The sequence below is a fragment of the Jaculus jaculus genome, chromosome 9 (assembly GCF_020740685.1).
Source record: "Jaculus jaculus isolate mJacJac1 chromosome 9, mJacJac1.mat.Y.cur, whole genome shotgun sequence".
Lineage (NCBI taxonomy): Eukaryota > Metazoa > Chordata > Mammalia > Rodentia > Dipodidae > Jaculus > Jaculus jaculus.
The window spans coordinates 133,663,866-133,689,303 of NC_059110.1; the positions used below are offsets into that span (position 1 = coordinate 133,663,866).

Sequence of the window (25,438 nt, forward strand, 5' to 3'; positions counted from 1 at the left end):
ATCTCAGCACTCAGGAGGCAGAGGCAGGAGGATCACCATGAGTTCGAGGCCACCCTGAGACTTCATAGTGAATTCCAGGTCATCCCGGGCTAGAACTAGACCCTACCTCAAAATAAAAAATAGTTGAGAGGCTTGGGAGTTTGCTCAGTGGTTAAAGTGCTTTGCTTACAAAGCTTGTCTGCTTGGGTTCAATTCCCCAGTACCCACATAAAGCTAGATGCCCAAAGTGGGTCATGTACCTGGAGCTCATTTGCAGTAGCAGAAGGCTCTCTCTTTCTCATAAAGATATAAAAATTAAACATATTTGAACCTGAATTTTAACCTTAATATCAATAAGTCTATTATTAAAAATAGTTGCTGTGAGTTTAAGGCCAACCTGAGACTACATAGTGAATTCCAGGTCAGCCCAGGCTAGAGCAAGACCCTACCTAAGTTTTTGTCAGGATTAAATATGAATTGTTGATCACAGATGCCTGGTGGCCAACAGATATTAGGTGTGGCAAATACATACATATATACATATACATATATATACATATATATATACACACATACATACATTTATATATATATATATAAATTATATATATACATATATATATATACACACATACATACATTTATATATATATATATATATATATATATATATATATATATATATATATAATTTTTTGTTTTTTCAAGGTAGGGTCTCACTATAGCCCAGGCTGACCTGGAATTCACTATGAAGTCTCAGGGTGGCCTTGAACTCATGGCACTCCTTCTACCTCTGCCTCCCTAGTACTGGGATTAAAGCTGTGTGCCACCATGCCCAGCTTAATATGCTTTTTTCTAGACTGCTGGGTAAGATTGTGCCATAGAAGTCTCACTAATCCAGCCTAGGGAGGGATTTGAGCAAAACCACAGCAAAGTACACTCTTCATCTGAAAAGTGAAGGTGTATAGTTGTTGGTGGTTTTTTTCCCCACCACAGCAGAGAAGCAGGAGACACTAAGATCTATCAGAAAGGAGGAAATCTGACAGAATCCTACCAAGGAGCTTGCGGATCTGGGTGCCCGCTCAGCACCCAGCTACAGGAGCAGAGACCAAACAAGGGGATTTTCCAACCTCATCAGCCTCCTTGCAAAGTCAAGAAATCTGAAGGGGAGAGAGCCCAGTGGGAGAAGGCAGGACAAGCTGAGCAGTTCCACTACAGCTCCAGGCTTCCTGTACTCTCCCAGCCCCCACCTGACCGAACCACAACCCCCTGGAAGGCATTCAGCTCCCATCAGTGGCAGGGCATACAGCCCAAATGATCAGAACACCAGATTCACAGTACAACATGGAGGGATCGAGGTGGGCAGTTCGCATTGGGGAGATCTGAAGCCACCCCAAAAGGTAATGAGGCCAAATGACAAAAATGACAAAAGCAGGTACACAGGCCTGCACTGGAAGTGCTAATCTCTTTCTATGTCAGGGCAGGTTTTGTGTTTAGGGGTTGACTATTGTTGCTTTTAATGCTTTCAGACTTTTAGGGCCTTTGTCTTTTTCTTCTGTCATTACTGGGGGCAGGGTCTGATTCCCAGGCTGAACTGAGACTCATTTCAGAACAAGCTGACAAGACTAAGGGTGTAGAGCAACACACACTCTCAGGGTTTGTGGCTTTGTTAGGTTATCTGTTTGTTTCAATCCCCACACTTGCATACCCCATGCAGGTTTTTATTGATTGTGTATACTGCACAGTTGAATTTTAGAAATTGCCAGTAAAATGCTCTACCCAGACCACTAGAATTCTTGAATAGCGGGCAAACTCAATGCCTAGGATTACTTCTGTGCCTGGACTGGAGGACAAGAGCTACATTTGGCACCTGAAACTCCTACACTGAAGGTACATAAAGTTGCACTTCCTCATCTAAAAGCATCGCAAAGTATTAGAAAACCCAAGCACCAAATCAACTCAGATGCAAAAAATCACATTGTAATACAAGAAACAGAATAACAGCAGATTACTCAACACAAACTTTTAAAGCCAGAAGGGCTTGGAATGATGTATTCCAAGTTCTGAAAGATAACAACTGTCAACCAAGATTACTTTACCCTGCAAAGCTATATATTAAAATTGATGGAGAAATAAGGACATTCCACAACAAAAACAGGCTAAAGGAGTTTATGACAACTAAGCCAGCTCTACAGAAAATACTTGAAGGAATCCTTCATACTGAAGACAGAACAAAACACACACACGAGGAAATAGGAAAAAATAAACCACACTCAACAGTTAAAACAAGTGAGTAAAGGGAAAATAGGAAGCACTACAAACCAAGAAGAATGGATAGAATAAATACGTACCTTTTAATAATAACTCTTAACATCAATGGCCTCAATGCCCCAACCAAAAGACACAGGCTTCCAGACTGAATTAAAAGGCAGGATCCTGACAATTGTTGCCCCCAGGACACTCATCTCTCAGTGAAAGACAGACACTGTCTTAGGGTGAAAGGATGGAAAGTGGTATTTCAAGAAAATGGGCCTAGAAAAGCCTACAAGCTCAAGCAAAAAAAAAAAAAAAAAAAAAAAAAAAAAAAGGGCCTAGGAAACAAGCAAGGGTTGCTAACCCAATATCTGACAGGATAGACTTTAAACCAACACTAGTGAGGAAAGATAAAGAAGGTCACTTTATACTGATTAAAGGAACACTCCAATAGAACATTACAATCCTAAATATATATGCACCTAACATGGGGCTCCCAGTTTCATCAAATAAACACTATTAGATTTAAGGTCACAGATAACACCAAACACGATTGTATTGGGTGGCTTCAATACCCCACCCTCATCAATTGACAGGTCGTCCCAGCAAAAAAATAAACAGAGAGACATCTGGATTAAATGATGTCATGGAACAAATGGACCTAACAGATATCTACAGAATATTCCATCCAAATGCTGCAGAATACACATTTTTCTCAACAGCACATGGAACATTCTCTAAAATAGATCATATATATTAGGACACAAAGCAAATCTTAACAAATACAGGAAAATTAAAATAATCCCTTGTACTCTATCTGCCCACAATAGGATTAAATTACAAATCAGCAACAAGAAAAACTACAGAGCATACACAAATCCATAGACACTAAACAGTACACTATTGAATGATGAATGGTCATTGAAGAAATCAAAAAGGAAATCAATAAATTCATAGAATCAAATGGTGATGAGAATGCAACATATCAAAACCTTTGGGACACAATGAAGGCAGTTCTAAGAGGGAAATTTATAGCACAAAGACAGACACGTAGATGAATGGAACAGAATAGAGGACCCAGATGTTAATCCAGGCAGCTACATCCATCTGATTTGGACTGGAGGCCCGCTGTATGGGAGGGAATATGTGCCTGGTTCTGAAAACCTAATCAAAGCCTATGGCAAGGAGGTCATATGCCTTAGGGGTATAAAGCCTGCTTTTGTCTGCCTAAATGCACATATTATTCTCACCAAACTGCCCTGAAAGCACTACACTTAATGTTTATATTCATATATTAATGCTACTCTCACTTTTGGTTAGAGAAACTTCTCTTTTCAGATGGCAGTGACCACTGGGATGACTCAAAGGGCAACATAGTGCTGAGAAGTGACGGAGTGCTCAGCACTGAAACATCTCACACCCTCCAAGGCTCAGGGTCTGTTGCAGGAGAGGTGGTGGGAAGAATGTAAGAGCCAAAAGAAGGGTACCGCTCCTTACAATGCAACTGTCCAGAGAGAAATTGGCCTCGATATCCATGACCTCACAGTGCCTAGCAATACCTTCATAAGACCCTCATAATAGGAGAAAAAGATGATGACATCAAAATAAAAGAGAGACTAATGGAGAGAGGGAAGGGATATGATGGAAAGCAGACTTGTGAAGGGGAAAATGGGGGAGGGAAGGGGAGAGAAATATGGTTTATTGTCTGTAAGTATAGAAGTTGTCAATAAAATTTTTTAAAAATATGTTCTTTTCTTTTTTTGTTAAGATGTTAACAGGCATCCGCTATCGTGTGTCTGGTTTTACACAGTGCTAAAGACCTGAACTCGAGTATTCACACCTGCATCACAAGTGCTTTTTACCCACGGAACCATCTCCTCAGCCCGAAGTACACTGATTCTTTCTTAATAAAGTAAAACTGAAGGCAGATACATTTTTTTCTGTTTCATTTTGTTTGTTTTGTGTTTTTCTTTGCTTGCTTAAAAGAATTGGGGGGAGGCGGAGTATCTCTGTGAGTTCAAAGCCACCCTGAGACTCCATAGTGAATTCCAGGTCAGCCTGGGCTAGAGTGAAACTCTACCTTGAAAAACAACAACAACAACAAGGAATTTTGGGAGAGATGGCTCAGGGGTTAGGGTGCTTGCCTACAAAGTCTACCGACCAGGGTTTAACTCCCCAGTACCCACGTGAAGCCAGATGCACAAATTGGCACATACATCTGGAGGTTGCAGTGGCTGGAGGCCCTAACACACCCATTCCATCTCTCTTCTATCTCTCTCTGCTTACAAATAAATAAATAAATATTAAAAAAAAAAAAAAGAATTGGGGAGAAAAAAAAACTGGAGTAGATGCTCTTGTCATGGGGTTCTTGGAGCCACGCACAAGCGGTTGGTTACCTTCAGTTTAAGGAGGCGAAATGACAGTACCACAAGTTGTAGGGTTGGTGCCGAAGCTCAGCGAGGTGAGGAGCCCAGAGTCCTGGACCTAGTCTGGACACCGGTGGGGACCGGTAGGCGGCAGCGCGGCCTCCGCTCTTCACGCCTGGCTCCGCGGGCCTGGCGGGCGGGTTCCTCGCTTAAGCCAGCGCTCCGGGCCCCGCCCCTCGGCTCCCCGCGGGCGCTGATTGGCTCGGCCGGCGGGGGCGTGGCCAGGCCGCCAGCCCACCCGCCCGTGGCCTGGGGGGCCCTTGACCGAGGACCAGCGACGCCGGCTCGGGAGGCATCCGCGCTCCCTTCGGTGAGTCCGAGGCCCAGGGCCCAGGGTGGAAGCGTGGGTGCAGCGGGGCTGGCGATGGCTCCGCAGCCCTCGCGGCGTCCTCGGACCCTTCTTGCTTAGAGACCAGCTGGGGGTTGGAACCGTCAGCCCTTCCCCCGCGGTACCCGACTCCCCAGCGAGCTGGCCGGATCCCTCGTCTCCCACCCTAACCCAAACTCAGCCTTCTTCACCCCTCTTGAAGCTAGCGGCAACCCCATCTGAGCCACATTACCTTTGCCCCGGTGTGCCTCGCTCCCCTGCGCTCCTCCACGTAACCTAGATGATCCAACGCCCCCTTAAATTTCTAAATTTCTCCTACAGCCGGCATTCGGACTTGCCTTTCGTATCCAAGAGTCTCAAACCCTGCTCAGCTTCTCTCGCTTTTTCTCTCGTCCCACTTTCCTTCTCTATCTCCCTCTCTTCCCTCCCCTCTCCCCCCACCTCCCTTTAAATTTATTTATTTGCGGAAGAAGAGAGAGGGAGGGAGAGAGAGAGACAGAGACAGAGAGAATGAACGAACGAATGAATGAATGAATAAATAAATAAGTAATTTTAAAAATGAAACGACAAAGTTTTAAAGAAATGACGCAAATGCTGCAAGGGTGTGAGGAAAGAGGAACCTCACCCAGTGTTGTAGAATTGCAGACTTGTACAGCAATCAGTGTGGAGGCTCCTCAAAAGTCTGAAAATAGATCTGCCACTTAATCCAGCTGGACCACTCCTTGGGCACACCTCCTAAAGACTCTCCTCTTTCCTCTAGAGACGCTTGCTCAGTCATGGTTGTTGCTGTTTTCAAATGGTGAATGGATGATGCAGGTGTGCTACAGATGCACAGTGAAATTCTACTCAGCAGTAATAAAAGTGGAAATGAGGAAAGTGGGTGGACCTAGAAAAACTACTGAGGTCCCACAGCTCATAAAGACAAATGTTGCATGCTCTCTCTCATAAGCAAATCCTCAGATGGAGTCGTTTGTTTTGTCTATAAGTTGTAAGAGGCATCAGCTGTCACTATTGGTAGGGAAGCTAGAATAAGGCTTGGAGAGAGGAGAAGCAGAGAGGGCTGAGAGGAGGGAGAAGTGGGGGATAGAATAGGGGGTGTGGGCGGGTATGGAAAGGACTCATGTAAGGGAGGGGAGAAAAGAGATGCACAGAAGTAGTGATGGTGTGAATCAGTGCCATAAAAACCTTCCTCTTGGTAAACTAATTTAAAAGATATGGCTCTCTTGACTGATTGAGAGGGGGAGGGAATATGATGGAGAGTAGAGTTTCAAAGGGGAAAGTGGGGAGAAGGAGGGAATTACCATGGGATAGTGTTTACAATTATGGAAGTTTTCAATGAAAATATATTATAAAAGATACAACTCTCTTTTTTTAAATTTTTTATTTATTTATTTGAGAGCGACAGACACAGAGAGAAAGACAGATAGAGGGAGAGAGAGAATGGGCGCGCCAGGGCTTCCAGCCTCTGCAAACGAACTCCAGACGCATGCACCCCCTTGTGCATCTGGCTAACGTGGGACCTGGGGAACCGAGCCTTGAACCGGGGTCCTTAGGCTTCACAGGCAAGCGCTTAACTGCTAAGCCATCTCTCCAGCCCAGATAAAACTCTCTTAATAAGAGGGAGAGAGGTGGAATAGTTTGGGCAGAAGCATTCTGCAGAGGTGGAGAATGCTTCAACCTAAAACTATAGGCTGTTGCTGTTAAAATCCCAGGGCCAGAATTGGGTTAACCACCCCTTACAGTAAACTTGTTGGTCAGCGAGGCACATAAGATCCCCCAAACAATGCATTCCCTTACGAAAGCACTTGGTTACCCACCCACCAGATGTAAATGGAAAGGCCCTATTGCTGAAGACACCATAGGCGGTGGTTGCAAGACAGTATGCAGGAACTGAGATGGAAGCAGACTCTGCTGTGTGGCTCTCATAATGCTGGAAAGCACTATGTGAGCTGTAAGGGGAGAAAGGTCACCCAAGAGCACAAGCAAGCAGTGGTCCTGCCAGCTACAAAACCCACAAGCCAGGCAAGATGTCCACACCAGTGCAATAGTGGCACACAGGCTTTGGGGGTAATCAACTGCTCTCGGGTTGTATATGAGACCTGCTCAGTGGGAAGGAAGTCACACCTGGTGCTGAGAACCAAGTCAGAAACCTATAGCTTGGAAGGTCATAGATCCTAGAGGGAAGATTCCACTGTTTGGTTAAAAGGACGGGTTATGCCCATGAAAAAGTCTTCCAAATGTCCTATGTTTGTCCCCTTGGATCCATGCTGCTTTCACTCTTGGCTAAAGAATCTGCTTTTATAGATGACAGTAAAGATTGGGAAGACCCAAGACTCAACAGTAGAACAAAAGAAAACTGCCTGCCTTGTGCAAGATGAGTCATCTATCACATCTGCCGGGGTCCAGGAGGCATTACGGAGGAAGTGGCAGATTAACTGTGAGTGCTGCTGTCATCGCCAGCCCGAGAGCCTCCTCTGGAGAGATGGTGGCAGACGCTGAGGAGACTCAGAGCTCATCAAAGCAGAAAGTCAGAGACTGGAGAGCTCAACACTAGAGGCGACTTACAACATGCCTTCCAAGGCTTAGGAAACATTGTGGAAGAGGGGGTGGAAAGAATGTAAGGGCCAAGGGGCAGGAAGGTGTACCTGAGGCTCCCCCCCCCCCCAACAGAGACTGGCTGGTTCATTCATGACTCTACAGTGAATGTCGTTACTCCACTGAGGAGGGCCCTTAGTGAAATGGGAGTAGGGGAGAGGGAAACATGAATATAACCCAATGGGTATATGATCAGTATGCATGCGTATGCAGTAAAGTTCTCAATGAAAAAATATAGTGTTTATTACCTGTTCACCAGAGCCCCCCCCCCCCCCCGTTTGGGATCCCTCTGTCCTGTGCTGGGCCCTAGACTGCCCCAGGCTTTTGGGACCAGTGGAACCCTGAGGTGGCTTCTTGGGAGAGGCCTCTCCTTCCTGCTTCAGCTCCCTTGGTAAACCATCTTTACAGAAACTGCAGTGGTCAGACATGTGCCTTCCCATGCCTGGCCACTGAAAGGTCAGCTTCATCTCCCCAGTACTAACTTCCCTGCCAAGGCATTTCACCTCGTGGCCTGCCCCATTCCCCTCTGGAGTGGAGCCCGGAGCCCACTCAGCCTGCTAGCAAGAGCTGTGCAGACTGATTGTTTGAACTATGGGATTCTTGAGGTGGTGTGCCCATTTATCCCTGTGTTCCCTCACCTGATGCCTGCTAGACACTCAGCTGGAATTACTTTATGATATTTATATAACCTAGTAATATCTTACACTTAAAAATTGAACTTCAAAGCCGGTCATGGTGGCACACGCCTTTAATCCCAGCACTCGGGAGGCAGAGGTAGGAGTCCCAGCACTCGGGAGGCAGAGGTAGGAGGATCACCGTGAGTTCAAGGCCACCCTGAGACTACATAGTGAATTCCAGGTCAGCCTGGACTGGAGTGAGATCCTACCTTGGGAAAAGAAAAAATAAAAGATACTTTATCAAGAAAGTGACTGGGAGGGCTGGAGATTGCTCAGTGGTTATTTGCAAAGCTTACTGGCCCAAGTTTGAATCCCCAACGCTTACATAAAGCCAGATGCATAAAGTGGTGCATCTGGAGTTGATTTGCGGTGGCAGGAGGCCCTGCTGTGACTATGCTCTCCCTCTCTTTCTCCGCCTCTATCTCTCAAATAAATAATAAATAAATAGATGTTTAAAAAGGAAAATGACTGGGTATAAAATATCCAAAGTGTATTACATACACTTATGAAGATGTCACAATGAAACCATCATTATATACACTTAACATATACTAATGAAAATTAAGAGAAAAGTCTAAGTGCAGAAGGGAAATTTATATATATATATATTTTTTTAATTTTATTTATTTATTTGAGAGCGACAGACACAGAGAGAAAGACAGATAGAGGGAGAGAGAGAGAATGGGCGCGCCAGGGCTTCCAGCCTCTGCAAACGAACTCCAGACCCGTGTGCTCCCTTGTGCATCTGGCTAACGTGGGACCTGGGGAACCGAGCCTTGAACCAGGGTCCTTAGGCTTCACAGGCAAGCACTTAACCGCTAAGCCATCTCTCCAGCCCAGAAATTTTTTTTAAAGTGAAGACAGTCCACAGTAAAAGAGAAGACAGCTGCCAAAGTATACAGAACTGGTTCAACACAGCAATGAGATAACCCACTAATAAAATGGGCAAAGAATTTCTCTAAAGAAGATACACAAATGACCAATAAACACCCCAAACAACTAAATTCTAAAGGAGGAACTCCCACATATACTGGGAGTGACTTAATCTGTAAAACTCAGGTAGAGAGAACAGATTAACTCCTGTTTGGTCTCTACAGGGCACATTAGCATTAATAGCAGGAGCAGTAGCAGAAAGGGGTGTAGGGAAAATTTATTAGAGTTGTTTATGGCCTGTTGCCTGGAAATCTGTTTCTGGCTCAGATAGTGTGCAGGCTGATGGAGATTATAAGGCAATTTAACTTTCTTTGACCTCTTTGAACATATTTACAGTCATTCTTTTGAAATCTTTCTCAGGCATTTCCTCTAACTCGTTCTCACTGGAGGACATTTCTGATGCATTAATACTTTTAGGTAGATTTATATCGTCTTGCTTTTTAGTGTTTCTTGTGTTATAATGTATATATTTTTGCATCTTGGATTAAGTTAATGCTTGGATTTTCTAGCTAGCTGGGTATTCTTAGCTTTATCAATTTATTTGATGTTATATATTTTCAGGGTAGGAGCTTAAGGTGTTAGGTGTGGCTCTTAAGACTCTCAGAGTATCTACAAAGGTGTTCCTAGGGGTTGAGTTTCCCTGCTATGGGAGTATTCAAGTAGGCTGAGTGGAATAAAATACAGGTAGATTCTAAAATTTAACTAAACACTGTACACATTCAATCAAAAACAGCCCCAAGTATGTATGCAAGAGTAGTTATTATAATGACCAGATCCTCTGTCAACAAAGAGGTTAAGATTTCTGGTCTGTTGAGGGATCCAAGTCAGCTTGCGACCAAGTGAGACCCTTCCCTGGTGCAATCCCAGAAACCTTGGATGATTTTGGTCTCAGTCAAGTTGCTGCCTGGGTCGTCAGGCTGCTGTTCTGATTTCTGGAGCTGGGCACTGGCTTTTCCTGTGGGGCAAACCAAGCCTGGCAAGTGTGGCCCTGCAGATCAGCACCCCTGCTGCTGGAACTGCTGCTGCTAAAGCTGCCGCTGCTGGGTCTGTAGCCGCTTCTGCTGAAGCTGCTGCTGCTGGACCCACCGCTGCTGCTGCCTCTGCTGCTGCTGTAGCTGCCACTGCTGGAGCCACCACTGCTGCTGAAGCTGCTGCTGCTGTGTCCACTGCCGCTGCTGCCACTGAAGCTGCTGCTGCGGGATCTGCCGCTGCTTCCGCTACTGGATCTGCTACTGCTGGGGCCGCTGTTACCGGTGCCGGAGCCGCTGATGTTGCTCCGGAACTCTGCGCCTGCTTAGGTCCCGCTGTCACCCCAAGTTGGCATGGCCGGGTCCCGGGCCGCTGCTCTGTTCGCCAGAGCTGGGCTCAGACGGTGGGGGAGGGGAGGGAGCCGCGGCTGCTCCGGTTCTCTTGCTGCTCCACGTGTTCTTCTACCTCGCGGTCTGCTCCTCCGCTGCTCGCTGCCGCTCTCCCCTCACGTTTCCGAGTTGCGGAGAGCGCGGTGTGAGGGGAAAATCCCGCACCTGGCTTTTCCTGTGGCTCGAGCAGAGTCTGGCGGCTTTCTGGTGCGCCGCGGCCGCGGCAGTTGGCCGAGCTGCCGGAGCCACCGCCTGTGCAGGCTCTGGATGCTCTGGAACTCTTCTACTTCTCCGCTGCCGCTTCAATTTCCTATACACCTCACTTTTTAGTAAAAGTGTGTATTTTGCTGAGTTTTTTTAGTCTTTTTCCCCCCTAGGCTGCTTTGGCGTGGTACCTACACCACCATCTTAACCGGAAGTCCCCAGTTTAACTTTCTTAAAAAATATTTTTATTTATTTATTTGTTTGACAGAGAAAGAGTGGGAGAGAAAGAGAGTGAGAGAGAGAGGGAATGAGAATGGGTGTGCCAGGACCTCCAGCCACTACAAACGAACTCCAGACGCATGTGTCCCTTGTGCATCTGGTTAACTTGGGTCCCAGGGAATCAAACCCGGGTCCTTTGGCTTTGCAGGCAAACACCTTAATTGCTAAGCCATCCCTCCAGCCCACATAAATTTTTTTTAGTTTTATGAGACAGGGTCTTTCATGTAGCCCTGGTTGGTATTAAACTCAAACTTGCTATATAGCTTAGAATGCCCTCAAACTCCAGATTCTTGTGCTTCACCTCCCAAGTGTTGGGATCACAGGGGACTTAACCACTATGCCTGGTTGAGAAAACTAACTTTTTAGGGTCTGGGGAGATGGCTCAGCAGGTAACTGTTTACTGCAAAGCATGGTGCTTGAGAGGAGCTTATTTGGCTGAGTTCAGTTCTGCAGCTGGGCATGGCCATGCAGGCCTAGAAGCCCAGATCATCATGGGCCCAGTGGTCAGCCAAGCTGACCTAAGAAAGGGCAGGTCCAGTGCAGTGAGAGACCTTGTCTCAAGAGAATGTGCAGATGCAAGACAGACACTCAGCTTTCTTCGGTGGATACTGGGCGCACATATCTGTACAGACACAAAGCATTCCACACTCATAGCACACACCCTACACACATGCAAAATTATTAAAAACATTTTAAACCTCACATGCTCATGTGCCTTTGAGAATAATAGATTTTTTATTCCTTTCCTTTGATTAATATCTAATTAGCCTATGGTCATGGAGACCTTCGATATTTAAAAGCATGACGTGATGACATCAATGAAAATTGTAAAGACATCAGAATGTTCATCTCTCCATAAAAGCAACAACAAATTAGCAAATATAGCCAGAATCACCTTCTTCAAAATTCTAGAAATGTAATTGAAGGCTTGCAGAACCTTGAGCAATGTTTATTAAAGAAAACCAGCTGTGTGGGGGTGGGGAGGGAGGGAATTGCCATGGGATATATTTTATAATCATGGAAAATGTTAATAAAAATTAAAAAAAAAAAGGAAAACCAGCTGTATTCTGTAAGAGAAGTGAGATTTGTGACACTTTAACTTGGCCCAGACCATTCCTCACTCTCCAGCTCAGTAGCGGCCTTAAGAGATAGCCACATCACAGTGGTAGAGGCAGCAGGATAGAGCTGGCGCCCTTTCAAAGCCCCATTTTCAGAAAACTGGTGGTTTCCTGAAAGATCTCACTTGAAAGACTTGTCTTTATTTGGTCTGAGATCTGTCTGAAAAAAAGTCCCCAAGACTGGAGAGATGGCTTACTTGTTAAGGTGCTTGCTTGTGAAACCTAAGGACTCATGTTCAATTCTCCAGGTCCCATGTAAGCTTACCTCAAAAAAAAAAAAAAGTCCCCAGAGGTGTTTAAATATGGCAGGAGCATGAGGCAATGGATAATAGTTGGGGCAAGAAATAGCCTCCACAACAAGCTTCATAAGGAAAGCAGGAGAGAAAGATGCTGCAGGAACACAGATCCCTGGGAAATGCAAGACCATGAGCCATGTGCCTGGGAATGCAGAAGACTGTGTGCATATGTAGGAAGAAATGCAGACAGAAAACCCGAGAAGGCCCTAGTTGACCTGGAGGCCCTGCACAGGCAGGAGAGGGAAGCTAAGGCAGAGCCATAGATGCCTCCAAAAGCACCAATGCTAGAATTTAAAAAGTTAGTGATGCATTTTATGTCATTCAAGTCCAGAATGTTAACCATTGAAAAAAGGAACTGCATAAACATTCATTTTCCAGGGTAGGATATTCCATTGCAGGATAAATCTCTAGGAAAAGCAAAAGGATGATGCTGCTTTGATTAGAAATTAAGTTAATTATATTAATAAATACTCAAATATAAAATTGATCCTGTTTAATACATTTAATTTTTTTTGGAAAAAATTTTATTTATTTGTATGTGCATGTGCATGTGAGTGTGTGTGTGTATGTGTGTGTAAGAATGATAGAGGGTGAGGTCCCATCTGAAAAAACTAATGTGGAAGAATGATTGAGAAGAACATAGGCTTTCACTGGCATGAACATGAGGTATATACAGCTGAACACACATGTGCATATACCACACATGCATGGGTACACACACAACATAAACATTGAGAACAAGTGCATAAGTAGTAATTTTTATTTATTTATAGTCTATTTATTTTTTAAAATATGGTGGAAAAATAAAAGGGGAATTTAAACATAAAGATGGAGTCAGTCTGACACCACCTCTTTACTTTCATTAGGGCTTGATGGTCCTTCCGGCGTGTCTACGGTGACTTCAGTGAGCTCCCTGTAAGAGAACAAGGCCAAAACTTATAAACTGCTCTTGATCATGGCCAAAAGGCTGAGAAGCAGTAAGACTTGTAAACTGAACAGGAACAACTGACCTTGTCCTTCAGGCCTCATTTCAGCTAAAAATTGTAAACCACCCCCAGCCACTTACCCTGTGTTTGTAACAAAAATCTCATCTTCCTCAGAAGAGTCCTTGTCGCGTAGACTCTTGACCATGTTCTTCTTGCGTGTGGCATGGAGAGGCTTGTGCATATCCTTGAGCCACAGTGGCCACTTTATCCAGTAAGGGCCTTCCTAGAAAACAGTGAGGGAGGCATTAATTCTGCTGGCCCTGCCTGCTCCAGCGCAGCGCCAAGTCCCAGGCTTACCTGACTCTCCCCATCCCTTGGGAGGCTCTGACCGTGAATTGTGAACCAGTCCCTGAGAGGAAAACGCAGGCAGAAAAAAATTAGTGATTGTCCCTTTCTTTTCTTTTTCTGATCTTGTAGATTACATCTCTATTCTCACTGGGACAAAATTGTGCCTTGGTCTATAATCACAGAGACAAAAATCTCACCAGTCTGGGGCTTAGAGACAATCCCATGCCTGCTGGGCTTGCAGTAACTCTCCAGTCTGTCCCAAGGGCCCCACAATGTCTCTGGGAGTCCTATGTGTGTGGCTTGGCACTGAGCAGAGACAACATGGGCAGGACTGTCAGCCCCACTTATCCCTTCAAGTAAACCAAACAACCATCTTGGACAGAAGCGTCTTGCTCTCTCCAGAGTTTCCCCATCAGTTCCCATCAGACCGCATCTCACACTCATGATCCTGCCTGAGGGACAGGTGCTTCTAATGTCTAGCCACGTGATCCTAAAGGACAATCACGTGAAGCAGTGCCTGAGTCCCACAGTGAAGTCCCTAGCTCACAGACTTCACCCTGCAGGCTGTCTCTCATGAGCAGCTGTGGAACCTACATAAAGGACACAAGTGACAGCAGCATGGCGGCTCATGCCTATAATCCCAGCACTCAGGAAGCCGAGGCAGGAGGGTTGCCATGAGTTTGAGACCAGCCTGGGCTATACAGTGAGCTCCAGGCCAGCCTGAGCTACATACTGTGGGAGACCCTTTCCCCCTCCAACAAGAAAAGAAAGGCAGTAAAGGACGAGAATGAGTGCTCAGCACCAAGCCCAAGCTTCCCACCTGCATCCAAACAACAGGAAAAGTCAGGGTGGATTGTTCCAGAGACCACTGACATCAGCACACTGCATGTGCACTGCTTCGAGATCCAAGATGCAGCCACAGCCTGAGCAGTGTCACCAATGACCAGTGCCCAGCAGGGAACAGTTCTCTTTGTGATACACCCTAGAGTGTGACCAGGGGCAACGTATTTCCTTTCTCCTCCTCCATGTCCTCATTATCACAGAAAGAGACAAACTACTGTCTAGGGCCTCTTCCGGCTCATACCTGTGATGTTTGCTAGAGGAAAAGAATGGGGTGGGAAGGGGATCCTGGGATGAGAAGAAGGTGGGGTGTCCTGCCTTTGCAGAGAAAGGGTGCATATGGGATCCACCTGCTACCAGTCCTGCCCCTTAACACTCTGGGCTTGCCCAAGCTTCCAAGCAGCCTCTGGCCAGGGCTGATGCCACCACCACGGGAGCAGGCACAGCCCAACCTCTTCCCCTCCACCCTCTTGGAGAGCTGGTGACATCCCAGTCATCCATGCTAGTCCCTGCAGCCTCCATCTCTTTGGGGAGCCAAGTACGCCAGGGAGATCACATTCCTCCTGCCTCTGCAGGGTCCCTCTCTGTAAAACGAGGGATTAAAATGGATGAGTTTCTTGAGTTCCAAGTTCTCAGATTGTCCTTGAAAGATAGTCAACCACATATTTACCCTGAGGATTTTTGTTCATTGCCCGTCCTTGCTCCTCTGTGAGAACAAATCTGTTTTGGAAGAAAACAATGATTATCACAATGAAAGCCTTCTCCAAATCTTTGCTCAGTCCTTTTACTTACTTTCAGTCTGACCTATACCATGAGGTGATAACTATTTTGAGCCCAGGAGTCTCCCCTGATATTATTCTCTTCTATCTACCTTAGATGTCACATGCAGCTGACATTTAATGTATTGTATTGACAATTACAGACAAAATCCAGCAAATATTATTAAAAATCACTTAAAAGGGGGGCTAGAGAGATGGCTTAGCGGTTAAGTGCTTGCCTGTGAAGTCTAAGGACCCCAGTTTGAGGCTTGATTCCCCAGGACCCTCATAAGCCAGATGCACAAGGGGGTGCACGCGTCTGGAGTTCATTTGCAGTGGCTGGAAGCCCTGGCACACCCATTCTCTCTCTCTCTCTCTCTCTCTCTCTCTCTCTCTCTCTCTCTCTCTCTCTCCCCCTTTCTCTCTCTGTCTGTTGCTCTCAAATAAATAAAAAAAATTTTTTTTGAATCATTAAAAAGGAAAAAGGAAGGAATATTCTTAACTTGATTACAGGTATTGGCCAGCATTGGTTTGTTTCAAAATCAAGAATAAGGGCTGGAGAGATGGCTCAGTGGTTAAGGCCCTTGGCCTGCAAAGACTAATAACCTGAGTTCAATTAATTCCCCAAGAACCACCCAAAGCCAGATGCACAAACATGTGGCACATGTTTGTTTGCAGCAGGAGGAGGCCCATGTGCACCAAGGTGTGCCCATTTGTGCTCTCGCTCTCTCTCTCTTTCAACTGGACATGGTTGGGAGGCAGATGTAGGAGGATCACTGTGAGTTCAAGGCCAACCAGAGACTGTATTGTAAATTCAGGTCAGCCTGGGCTAGAGAGAGTCCCTACCTTGAAAAACAAAACAAAACAAAAAACTAGAGAAGGAAGAGGTCCCAATGATGCAATGCAGTAAGGAAATGGGCATAAGTGCTGGGAACAGAAGGAGAAAGTTTTGTTTACCCATGAGATGACAGACAACCTCAGGAGCCCAAGAGGACCAACTAAAATCTTAGTGGAAGTAACATGAGAAGTCCAGGTGGTGTCGGGTAAAAAATGCAGGAATCACATACAACCTCAATAGCTTTCTTTGTACCTCAAATATAAATCAGGACAGTGGAGCAAAGATCCTACTTATAATGGCAGGTAACATATATATAAAGTGTCTGGGACTAATGTTAACAAAAGATATGCAGTTTGCTGGGCATGATGGCACAGTTTTAATCTTAGCACTTGGGAGGCTGCAGTGCATGAACACTATGAATTCTAAGCCAACCTAAACTACAGAGTGAGTTTCAGATTAGCCTGTGGTACAGTGAGACCATGCACAAAAATAAAAATAAAAAAATAAAGAGAGAGAGAGAAAGGGAGAAAGAAAGAGAGAGCTAGGGAGATAGCTCAGCAGTTAAGGCACTTTCCTGCAAAGCCTGAAAGGCTGGTTTTTGATTCCCCAGTGCCCACATAAAGCCAGATGCACAAAGAGGCACATGCTTCTGGGGTTTGTTTGCAGTGACTGGGGACCCTGGCATGCCCATTCTCTCTGTCTCTCTTCTGTCTATCTCTTTCTACTTGCAAACAAATGAATAAAACATTTAAAAACCAAAATGAAAAATATGCATGTTCTATATACAAAAACTATAAGCTAGAGAGATGGCTCAATGGTTAAAGGTGTTTGCTTACAAAGCCTGATGGAACCTCAGTCCACATTCAGTTCCCCAGTGTCCATGTAAAGCCAGATGCACAAAGTGGCACATGCATCTAGAGTCCATTGCAATGGCAAGAGACCCTAGTGCACCTATTCTCCCTTCCTTTCTCTCTCCCTCTGACTCTTTCTTTCTCTTCATAAATAAAAAAAATTCTTAAAAATTATAAAACTCTTCTAGAGGACATAGTAAGAAATGACAGAATGACCTAGGTTACAAAGTTAAGACCCTGTCTCACGAAATTAAAAAGATTAAAAAAGGAAACAAAAAAGGAAGAAAGCAATAGAAGAAATGAAGTGAGATCATGTTTTTAGAACGTTGTTTCAATTCCCAAATAGATCTACAAATTACATTTTTCCCATTCAAATACAAGATTTTTAAAGTTTGTATTAGCACAAATGAATGAAACAGATTCTAGGGGACTAAAACATATCAATAACTGTTGGCAGTGATGTCACATGTCCATAGTCCCAGTACTAGGGATATAGTGGCAGAGCTCCAAGGCCCATCTAAAGTATGTAGTAGCTTCTATGGTAATCTGGTCTATATGATGACATGTCTCAAACTAACACCAGTGAGAACAATGAGGAGTCCTGTATCATAGGCTATAAGAATTACCTTTGGAGATCACAAAGTAGAAGAACACGTGGACCAGCAAGAGAATTAGAGTAGCATCAGCAGCCTCCCCTCCCCCACCGCCAGTGCCCAGCTCCAGCGAACAGAGCAATGGTCCAGGGACCCGGCCACGCCAACTTGAACCGACAGCAGGACCCAAGCAGGAGCAGAGGTAACTGGGATTACACCAGGGAAGGGTCTCACCTGGTCACAAGCTAACTTGGAACCCTCAACAGATCAGAAATCTTAACCTCCTTGTTGTCAGGACTAAGGGTGTAGGTGGGGCACCACACACCCTAAGGGACAGTTAGAGGATGTGGTTGTCATAATACCTACTTATGGATAAATACTCTGAGAGTCTTGAGAGCCACACCTAACGCCTTAAGCTCCTACTCTGAAGATATATAACATCAGATTGTCTGATACATCTAATAATACCCAGCTAACTAGAAAATCCAATCATTAAATCCAGGATGCAAAAATATATACATTATAACACAAGAAACAACCAAAAATCAAGACAATATAAATCCACCAAAAAGTGTTAATACATCAGAAATTACCTCCAGTGAGAATGAGTTAGAGGAAATGCTTGAGAAAGATTTCAAAAGAATGATTATAAATATGTTCAAAGAAGTCAAAGAGGAAATCAAAGGTATCAAAGAAAACATAGGACACCAATTTAATGAAATAAAGAGGTCAATACTAGACATAAATAAGGAAATAGAAATAATAAAGAAAAATCAGTCAGAACTACTAGCAATGAAGAACACAGTTAATGAAATAAAAAAAACTCTGTAGAAAATCTCACCAGTAGAATGGATGAAGGAGAGGACAGAATATCTAAGCTAGAAGACCAGGTGGCAGATCTAATACAGTCCAACAAAGAGAAAGACAAACTAATAGAAAAGTATGAGTGGGAATTTCAAGATATTCTGGACACTATGAAAAGATCAAACATATGAATTCAGGGCATAGGAGAAGAATTTCACTACAAAGGCATAGTAGGCGTCTTCAACAAAATCATAGAAGAAAACTTTCCCAAATTGGGAAAGAGGTACCAATGCAAATATAGGAATCCTTTAGAACACCAGCCAGACAAAACCTGGAATAACCTCTCCTCGTCATATTATAATCAAACTACCAAACACACAAACCAAAGAAAAAATATTGAAAGTAGTCAGAGAGAAAAATCAAGTTACCTATAAAAGGCAAGCCTATCAGGATTATAGCAGATTACTCAACACAATCTTTAAAAGCCAGAAGGGCATGGAGGGGAAATAAGGATATTCCACGACAAAAGCAAGCTAAAGGGAGTATTTGAAGACAAAACCAGCTCTACAGAAAATACTGGAAAGAATCCTCCATGCTGAAGAAAAAGAAAAGCACACATATAAGGAACCAGGAAAAAACAAACAATACTCAAATACTAGTTAACACAAGAGAGCAAAGGTAAAACCAGAAGAACTACAAAAAATGGCGAACATAAATACACACCTTTCAATAATATCTCTCAATATCAACGGCCTCAATGCCCCAACGAAAAGACATAGGTTTGCAGACTGGGTTAAAAAGCAGGATCCTACAATTTGTTGTCTCCAAGAAACTCACCTTTCTACAAAGGATAGACATTATCTTAGGGTGAAAGGTTAGAAGATGGTGTTTCAAGCAAATGGACCTAGAAAACAAGCAGGGGTTACTATCCTAATATCTGACAAGGTAGACTTTAGTCCAACGTTAGTCAAGAAAGATAAGGAAGGTCACTTTATATTAAGGGCACACTCCAACAGGAGGACATTACAATCCTAAACATATATGCACCTAACATGGGGGCTCCCAAATTCATCAAACAAACACTATTAGAACTAAGGTCACAGATAACACCAAACACAGTGGTAGTGGGTGACTTTAACACCCCACTCTCATCAATTGACAGGTCATCCCAGGAAAAAATAGAGAGGCATGTGGACTAAATGAGGTCATAGAAGGAATGGACCTAACAGATATCTACAGGACTTTTCATCCAAATGCTGCAGAATATACTTTCTTTTCAGCAGCACATGGAACATTCTGTAAAATAGACCATATATTAGGACACAAAGAAAATCTTAACAAATACAGGATAATTGAAATAATTCCCTGCATTCTGCTTGACCACAATGGAATCAAACTACAAATCAATAGCAAGAAAGGCTATAGAGCATACACAAAATCATGGAAATTAAACAACACTCTACTAAATGTTGAATGGGTCAATGAAGAAATCAAAAAAGAAAAAAAGTTTATAGAGTCAAACGATAATGAGAACACAACATACCAAAACCTCTGGGACACAATGAAGGCAGTCCTAAGAGGTAAATTTATAGCCTTAAGTGCCTTTATTAAGAAATTAGAAAGGTTGCAAGTAAATGACCTAATGCTTCACCTTAAAGCCTTGGAAAAAGAATAAGGCAAACCAAAAATTAGTAAATGGGAAGAAATAATAAAGATTAGGGCAGAAATTAATGAAATAGAAACTAAAAAAAACAATCCAAAGAATCAATGAAACAAAGAGTTGTTTCTTTGAAAGGATAAACAAGATTGACAAACCCTTAGCAAATCTGACCAAAAGAAAGAGAGAAGAGACATAAATTAATAAAATTAGGGATGAAAAAGGTAACATCACAACAGATGCCAGAGAAATTCAAATAATCATAGGGACATACTATAAAAGCATATACTCCATAAAGTATGAAAATATGAAAGAAATGGATGATTCCCTTGATTTATATGACCTATCTAAATTAAATCAAGATGAGATTAATCACTTAAATAGACCTATAACAAGCATGGAGATCCGAACAGTTATCAAAAATCTCCCAACTAAAAAAAGCACGGGCCCAGATGGATTCACTGCTGAATTTTACCAGACCTTCAAGGAAGAACTAACACCATAACTTCTTAAGGTTTTCCATAAAATAGAAAAAGAAGGAATACTACCAAATTCCTTCTATGAAGCCAGCATCACCCCGATACCAAAACCAGGCAAAGATAGAACAAAAAAAGAAAATTACAGACCAATCTCCCTCATGAACATAGATGCAAAAATTCTCAACAAAATATTGGTAAACAGAATACACGAATATATCAGAAAGATCATTCACCCTGACCAAGTAGGCTTTATCCCAGAGATGCAGGGATGGTTCAACATACGCAAATCAATAAATGTAATACATTATGTAAATGGACGGAAGGACAAAAATCATATGATCATCTCATTAGACACAGAGAAAGCGTTTGACAAAATCCAACATCCCTTCATGATAAAAGTCCTACAGAGACTGGGAATAGAAAGAACATATCTCAATATAATAAAGGCTGTTTATGACAAGCCTACAGCCAACATATTACTAAATGGGGAAAAACTGGAAGCTTTTCCACTAAAATAAGGAACAAGACAAGGGTTTCCACTGCCCCCACTTTTATTTAATATAGTATTGGAAGTCTTAGCCATAGCAATAAGGCAAGAGACTCACAAAAAAGGGATACAAATTGGAAAGGAAGAAATCAAATTATCATTATTTGTGGATGACAGAATTCTATATATAAAGGACCCTAAAAACTCTACCAGCAAACTGTTAGAGCTGATAAACACCTACAGCCATGTAGCAGGATACAAAATAAATACACAGAAATCAGTAGCCTTCATATATGCTAACAACAAACATACAGAGGATGAAATCAGAGAATTGCTCCCATTCACAATTGCATCAAAGAAAATAAAGTACCTTGGAATAAACCTAACCAAGGAAGTAAAGGATCTCTACAATGAAAACTATAAAACACTCAAATGAGAAATTGCAGAAGACACTAGGAAATGGAAAAACATCCCTTGTTCCTGGATTGGAAGAATCAATATTGTGAAAATGGCAATCTTACCAAAAACAATCTACACATTTAATGCAATCCCCATCAAAATTCCAAAGGCATTCTTCACAGAAATAGAAAAAAACAATCCAAAAATTCATTTGGAATAAAAAAAAAACCTCTAATATCTAAAATAATACTGAGCAAAAAAAATAAGTCAGGAGGTATCACCGTACCTGATTTTAACCTATACTACAGAGCCATAGTAACAAAAACAGCATGGTACTGGCACAAAAGCAGATATGTAGATCAATGGAACAGAATAGAGGACCCAGATATAAGTCCAGGTAGCTATAGCCACCTGATATTCGATAAAAATGGCAAAAATACTCACTGGAGAAAAGACAGCCTCTTCAGCAAATGGTGCTGGGAAAACTGGATATGTACCTATAGAAGGATGAAAATAGATTCTTCTCTCTCTCCATGCACAAGAATTAAATCCAAATGGACTAAAGACCTTAATATCAGACCCGAAAGTCTGAAATTGCTAGAGGAAAAAGTAGGGGAAACCCTTCAACATATTGGTCTTGGCAAAGACTTTCTGAATATAACCCCAATTGCTCAGGCAATAAAACCACATATTAACTACTGGGACCTCATGAAATTACAAAAATTTTGTACTGCAAAGGACACTGTGAATAAAGCAAAGAGGCAACCTACAGAATGGGAAAAAATCTTTGCCAGATATATATCTGATAGAGGATTAATATCTAGGATATACAAAGAACTCAAAAAGTTAAATAATAAGTCAAACAAGCCAATTAAAAATGGGCTATGGAACTAAATAGAGAGTTCTCAAAAGAAGAAATATGGATGGCATATAAGCATCTAAAAAAATGTTCTACATCCCTAGTCATCAGGGAAATGCAGATTAAAACTACATTGAGATTCCATCTCACTCCTGTCAGATTGGCCACCATCATGAAAACAAATGATCATAAATGTTGGCGGGGATGTGGAAAAAGAGGAACCCTTCTACATTGCTGGTGGTAATGCAATCTGGTCCAGCCATTGTGGAAATCAGTGTGGAGGTTCCTAAGACAGCTAAAAACTGATCTACCATATGACCCAGCTATAGCACTCCTAGGCATATATCCTAAGGACTCACCCCATTTCCATAGAAGTACATGCTCAACCATGTTTATTGCCGCTCAATTCATAATAGCTGGGAAATAGAACCAGCTTAGATGTCCCTCAACTGATGAGTGGATAATGAAGATGTGGCACATTTATATAATGAAGTTCTACTCAGTGGTAAAGAAAAATGAAGTTATGAAATTTGCAGGAAAATGGATGGATCTGGAAAGGATTATACTAAGTGAGGTAACCCAGGCCTAGAAAGCCAAGCGCCACATGTTCTCCCTCATATGTGGATCCTAGCTACAGATGATTGGGCTTCTGTGTAAGAAGGAAAAAACTCAGTAGCAGAGGCCATTAAGTTAAGAAGGATATATAAAGGGAAGAGAAAGGAAGGGAGGAGGGTACTTAATAGGTTGGTATTGTATATATGTAAGTAGAAGAATAGATTAATGGGGGTGAAAAGGCCCAAAGTGAGGTCAAGGGAAGAGATTGAGTAAAGGAAAGGTGGAGGGAGGGCAAATCAAAATCTAAGAGTATGCAAATAAATCATATGGACTCCTCCAGTTTTGAACAATGGAATACTCAGGAGCCATAGATCGTTGTTAGAAAATTTTCAGTGCCAGAGATGAGATACCTCCAGTGAGTTGTTGGCCAGGGAGGTCCCTGATGCCCCCAAAACCTTATAGGCCATTCCTGAGGCCCTTGGTTTCCCACCAGGAATAGATGGTAAGACCCTACTGCTCAAGACTTCACATACTTGGGCTGCAAGGCCACTGAGAAATCCTGCTGGAACTGAGCTGATAACCTCCCCCATGTAGACCAGCTGACAGAAAGCTGGAAGAAGCCATTCTACATGTAGTTCAATGGGAGAAAGAGATACCACCAGTGAAGATACTCAACAGTGGACACTGGAAGCATTATAATTGGCCAGCCAGGCCAAATGAACCAATGGGTGCAATAGTGGCACGTCTGTCATGGTGGAAACCAACTGCCTTCCAATTGGACTGGAGGCCCACTCCATGAGGGAAAACATCCCTGATACTGAAAACTTAAAATGGGTAGTCATGAGCCGTAGGGGTGTAACATATGCTGATGTCTGGAAAAATGTATATACTATGCTTATCAAACTGCCCAGTAAGCACTTCTCTTACTATTTAAACCCTTATATTAACGCTACTCTCACTTCGGATAGAGAATCTTCTCTTTTCAGATGGCAGTGACTTTGAGATGACTCAGAAGGTATCATAGTGCTGGAAAGAAGTGACTGGAGTACTGAGTAACATCTTGATCACACCTTCCAAGGCTCAGGGTCTAATGCGGAAGAGGTGGCGGAAAGAATGTAAGAGCCAGAGGAAGGGTAGGACTCCATACAACGTGCTCCATCCAGACATAAAATGGCCTGGATATCCTCATAGTGCCTGACACTACCTACACAAGACCATCGGAAGAGGAGGAAAAGACCATGACATCAAAATAAAAGAGAGACTGATTGAGATGGGGAGGGTATATGATGGAGAATGGAATTTCAAAAGGGAAAGTTGGGGGGAGGAGAGTATTACCATGGGATACTTTTTATAATCATGGAAAATATTAATAAAAATTGAGAAAAAAAAAAAGAATTACCTTTGATTCCTTTGTTGTTGTGGCTTTTTGAAGCACAGTCTCACTCAAGCCCAGACTGACCTGGAACTCAGTCTGTAGTTTAGCCTGGCCTCAAACTTACAGTGATCCTCCTTCCTCAGCCTCCAGAGTGCTGAGATTGTAGACGTGAGCCTCCACACTCCTTTTGTGAATTGCCTTTTATTTGTGGCCTAATGTGCAGCAGGTGTGGTGTGTTGTGTCTGTGGTGTCTGCACGTGCACCCCCAGGGGGTCCCCAGGAGAACATGGAAGGTCCCTCTTCATTGCCCAGGTGCTTGTTTTCTTGAGAGGGAATCTCTTCATGGTTTCTGGAATTTAGGTGGGTTCATGAGTCTCAGTGATTCTCTGGTTGTTGCTCCATGAAGGACTAGGGTGACAGACGTGCATGGCCACAGTCAGCTTATGTACATGGGTGAAAAGAAAACTCTGGTCTCATCCCCTGACCCTCACACTTGCTCAGGAAGCATTCTTAACCATGGAGCCTTCTCTCCAGCCACAAGAATCACTTTTTTATAGAGAGGGGGTGTGACATGAATTTCATTTTGTGAGTTCTAAATATATTTCATAAATAGAGAACATTCTAGAAACCTGAAGGAATTGATGTCCTCACCTCAATGAGACAGAAAATTATAATCAAAATGGTCACTACAGCGGTCACAGATATTGCCAAGATGAGCTTGTTCTTATAGCCATGTCCAGGGACTTCTTTTATGATCTAAAAATAAATAGAATTTTTTGTTAAACAATTGAGTTCCTATGAAGGATGAAAGCTAATTACTCAAAACCCATTCTGGAGTTGGGCATGGCAGCTGAGGAGTATAATCTAGAACTTGAGAGACTGAAGCATGAGGATTGGCATCAGTTGGAGGCCAGCATGGGCCATAAGGTGAGTTTCAGGACATCCCAGGCTACATAGTGAGACCCTGACTCAGGAATAAAGAAGGAGAAGGACTGGTGATGGAGTTCTGTGGGAGAGCCCTTGCATAGGGTGTGCAAGGGTTCAGGTTCAGGACCCAGCGTTGCAAATGAACAACAAAACATGCAAACGCACAAAAAGCAACCAACCCCAGCAGCTAAACCCTATAAACATCTCTTCCATGTGAGTAGCTGTTAGGGGTGTGTGTGTGTGTGTGTGTGTGTGTTTCCGATATGTTGGGTGTCTTGCTCAGTTATTCTCCACCT

The 25,438-nt window shown here is 43.2% G+C and overlaps 1 protein-coding gene across 1 annotated transcript in view; it reads right to left on the reverse strand.

Moving 5' to 3' along the window:
- Positions 1–13,280: 13,280 nt before the first annotated feature.
- LOC123463555 (leucine-rich repeat-containing protein 37A3-like) overlaps positions 13,281–25,438 on the reverse strand; it is a 32,609-nt gene continuing 20,451 nt past the window's right edge. Inside the window, exons 11-15 of the mRNA XM_045159572.1 lie at positions 24,867–24,971; positions 20,952–20,971; positions 15,693–15,738; positions 13,513–13,655; positions 13,281–13,359 (exon numbers count right to left, since the gene is read on the reverse strand). Coding sequence (XP_045015507.1) covers positions 13,281–13,359; positions 13,513–13,655; positions 15,693–15,738; positions 20,952–20,971; positions 24,867–24,971 — 393 coding nt within the window. The remainder of the gene's footprint in view (positions 13,360–13,512; positions 13,656–15,692; positions 15,739–20,951; positions 20,972–24,866; positions 24,972–25,438) is intronic.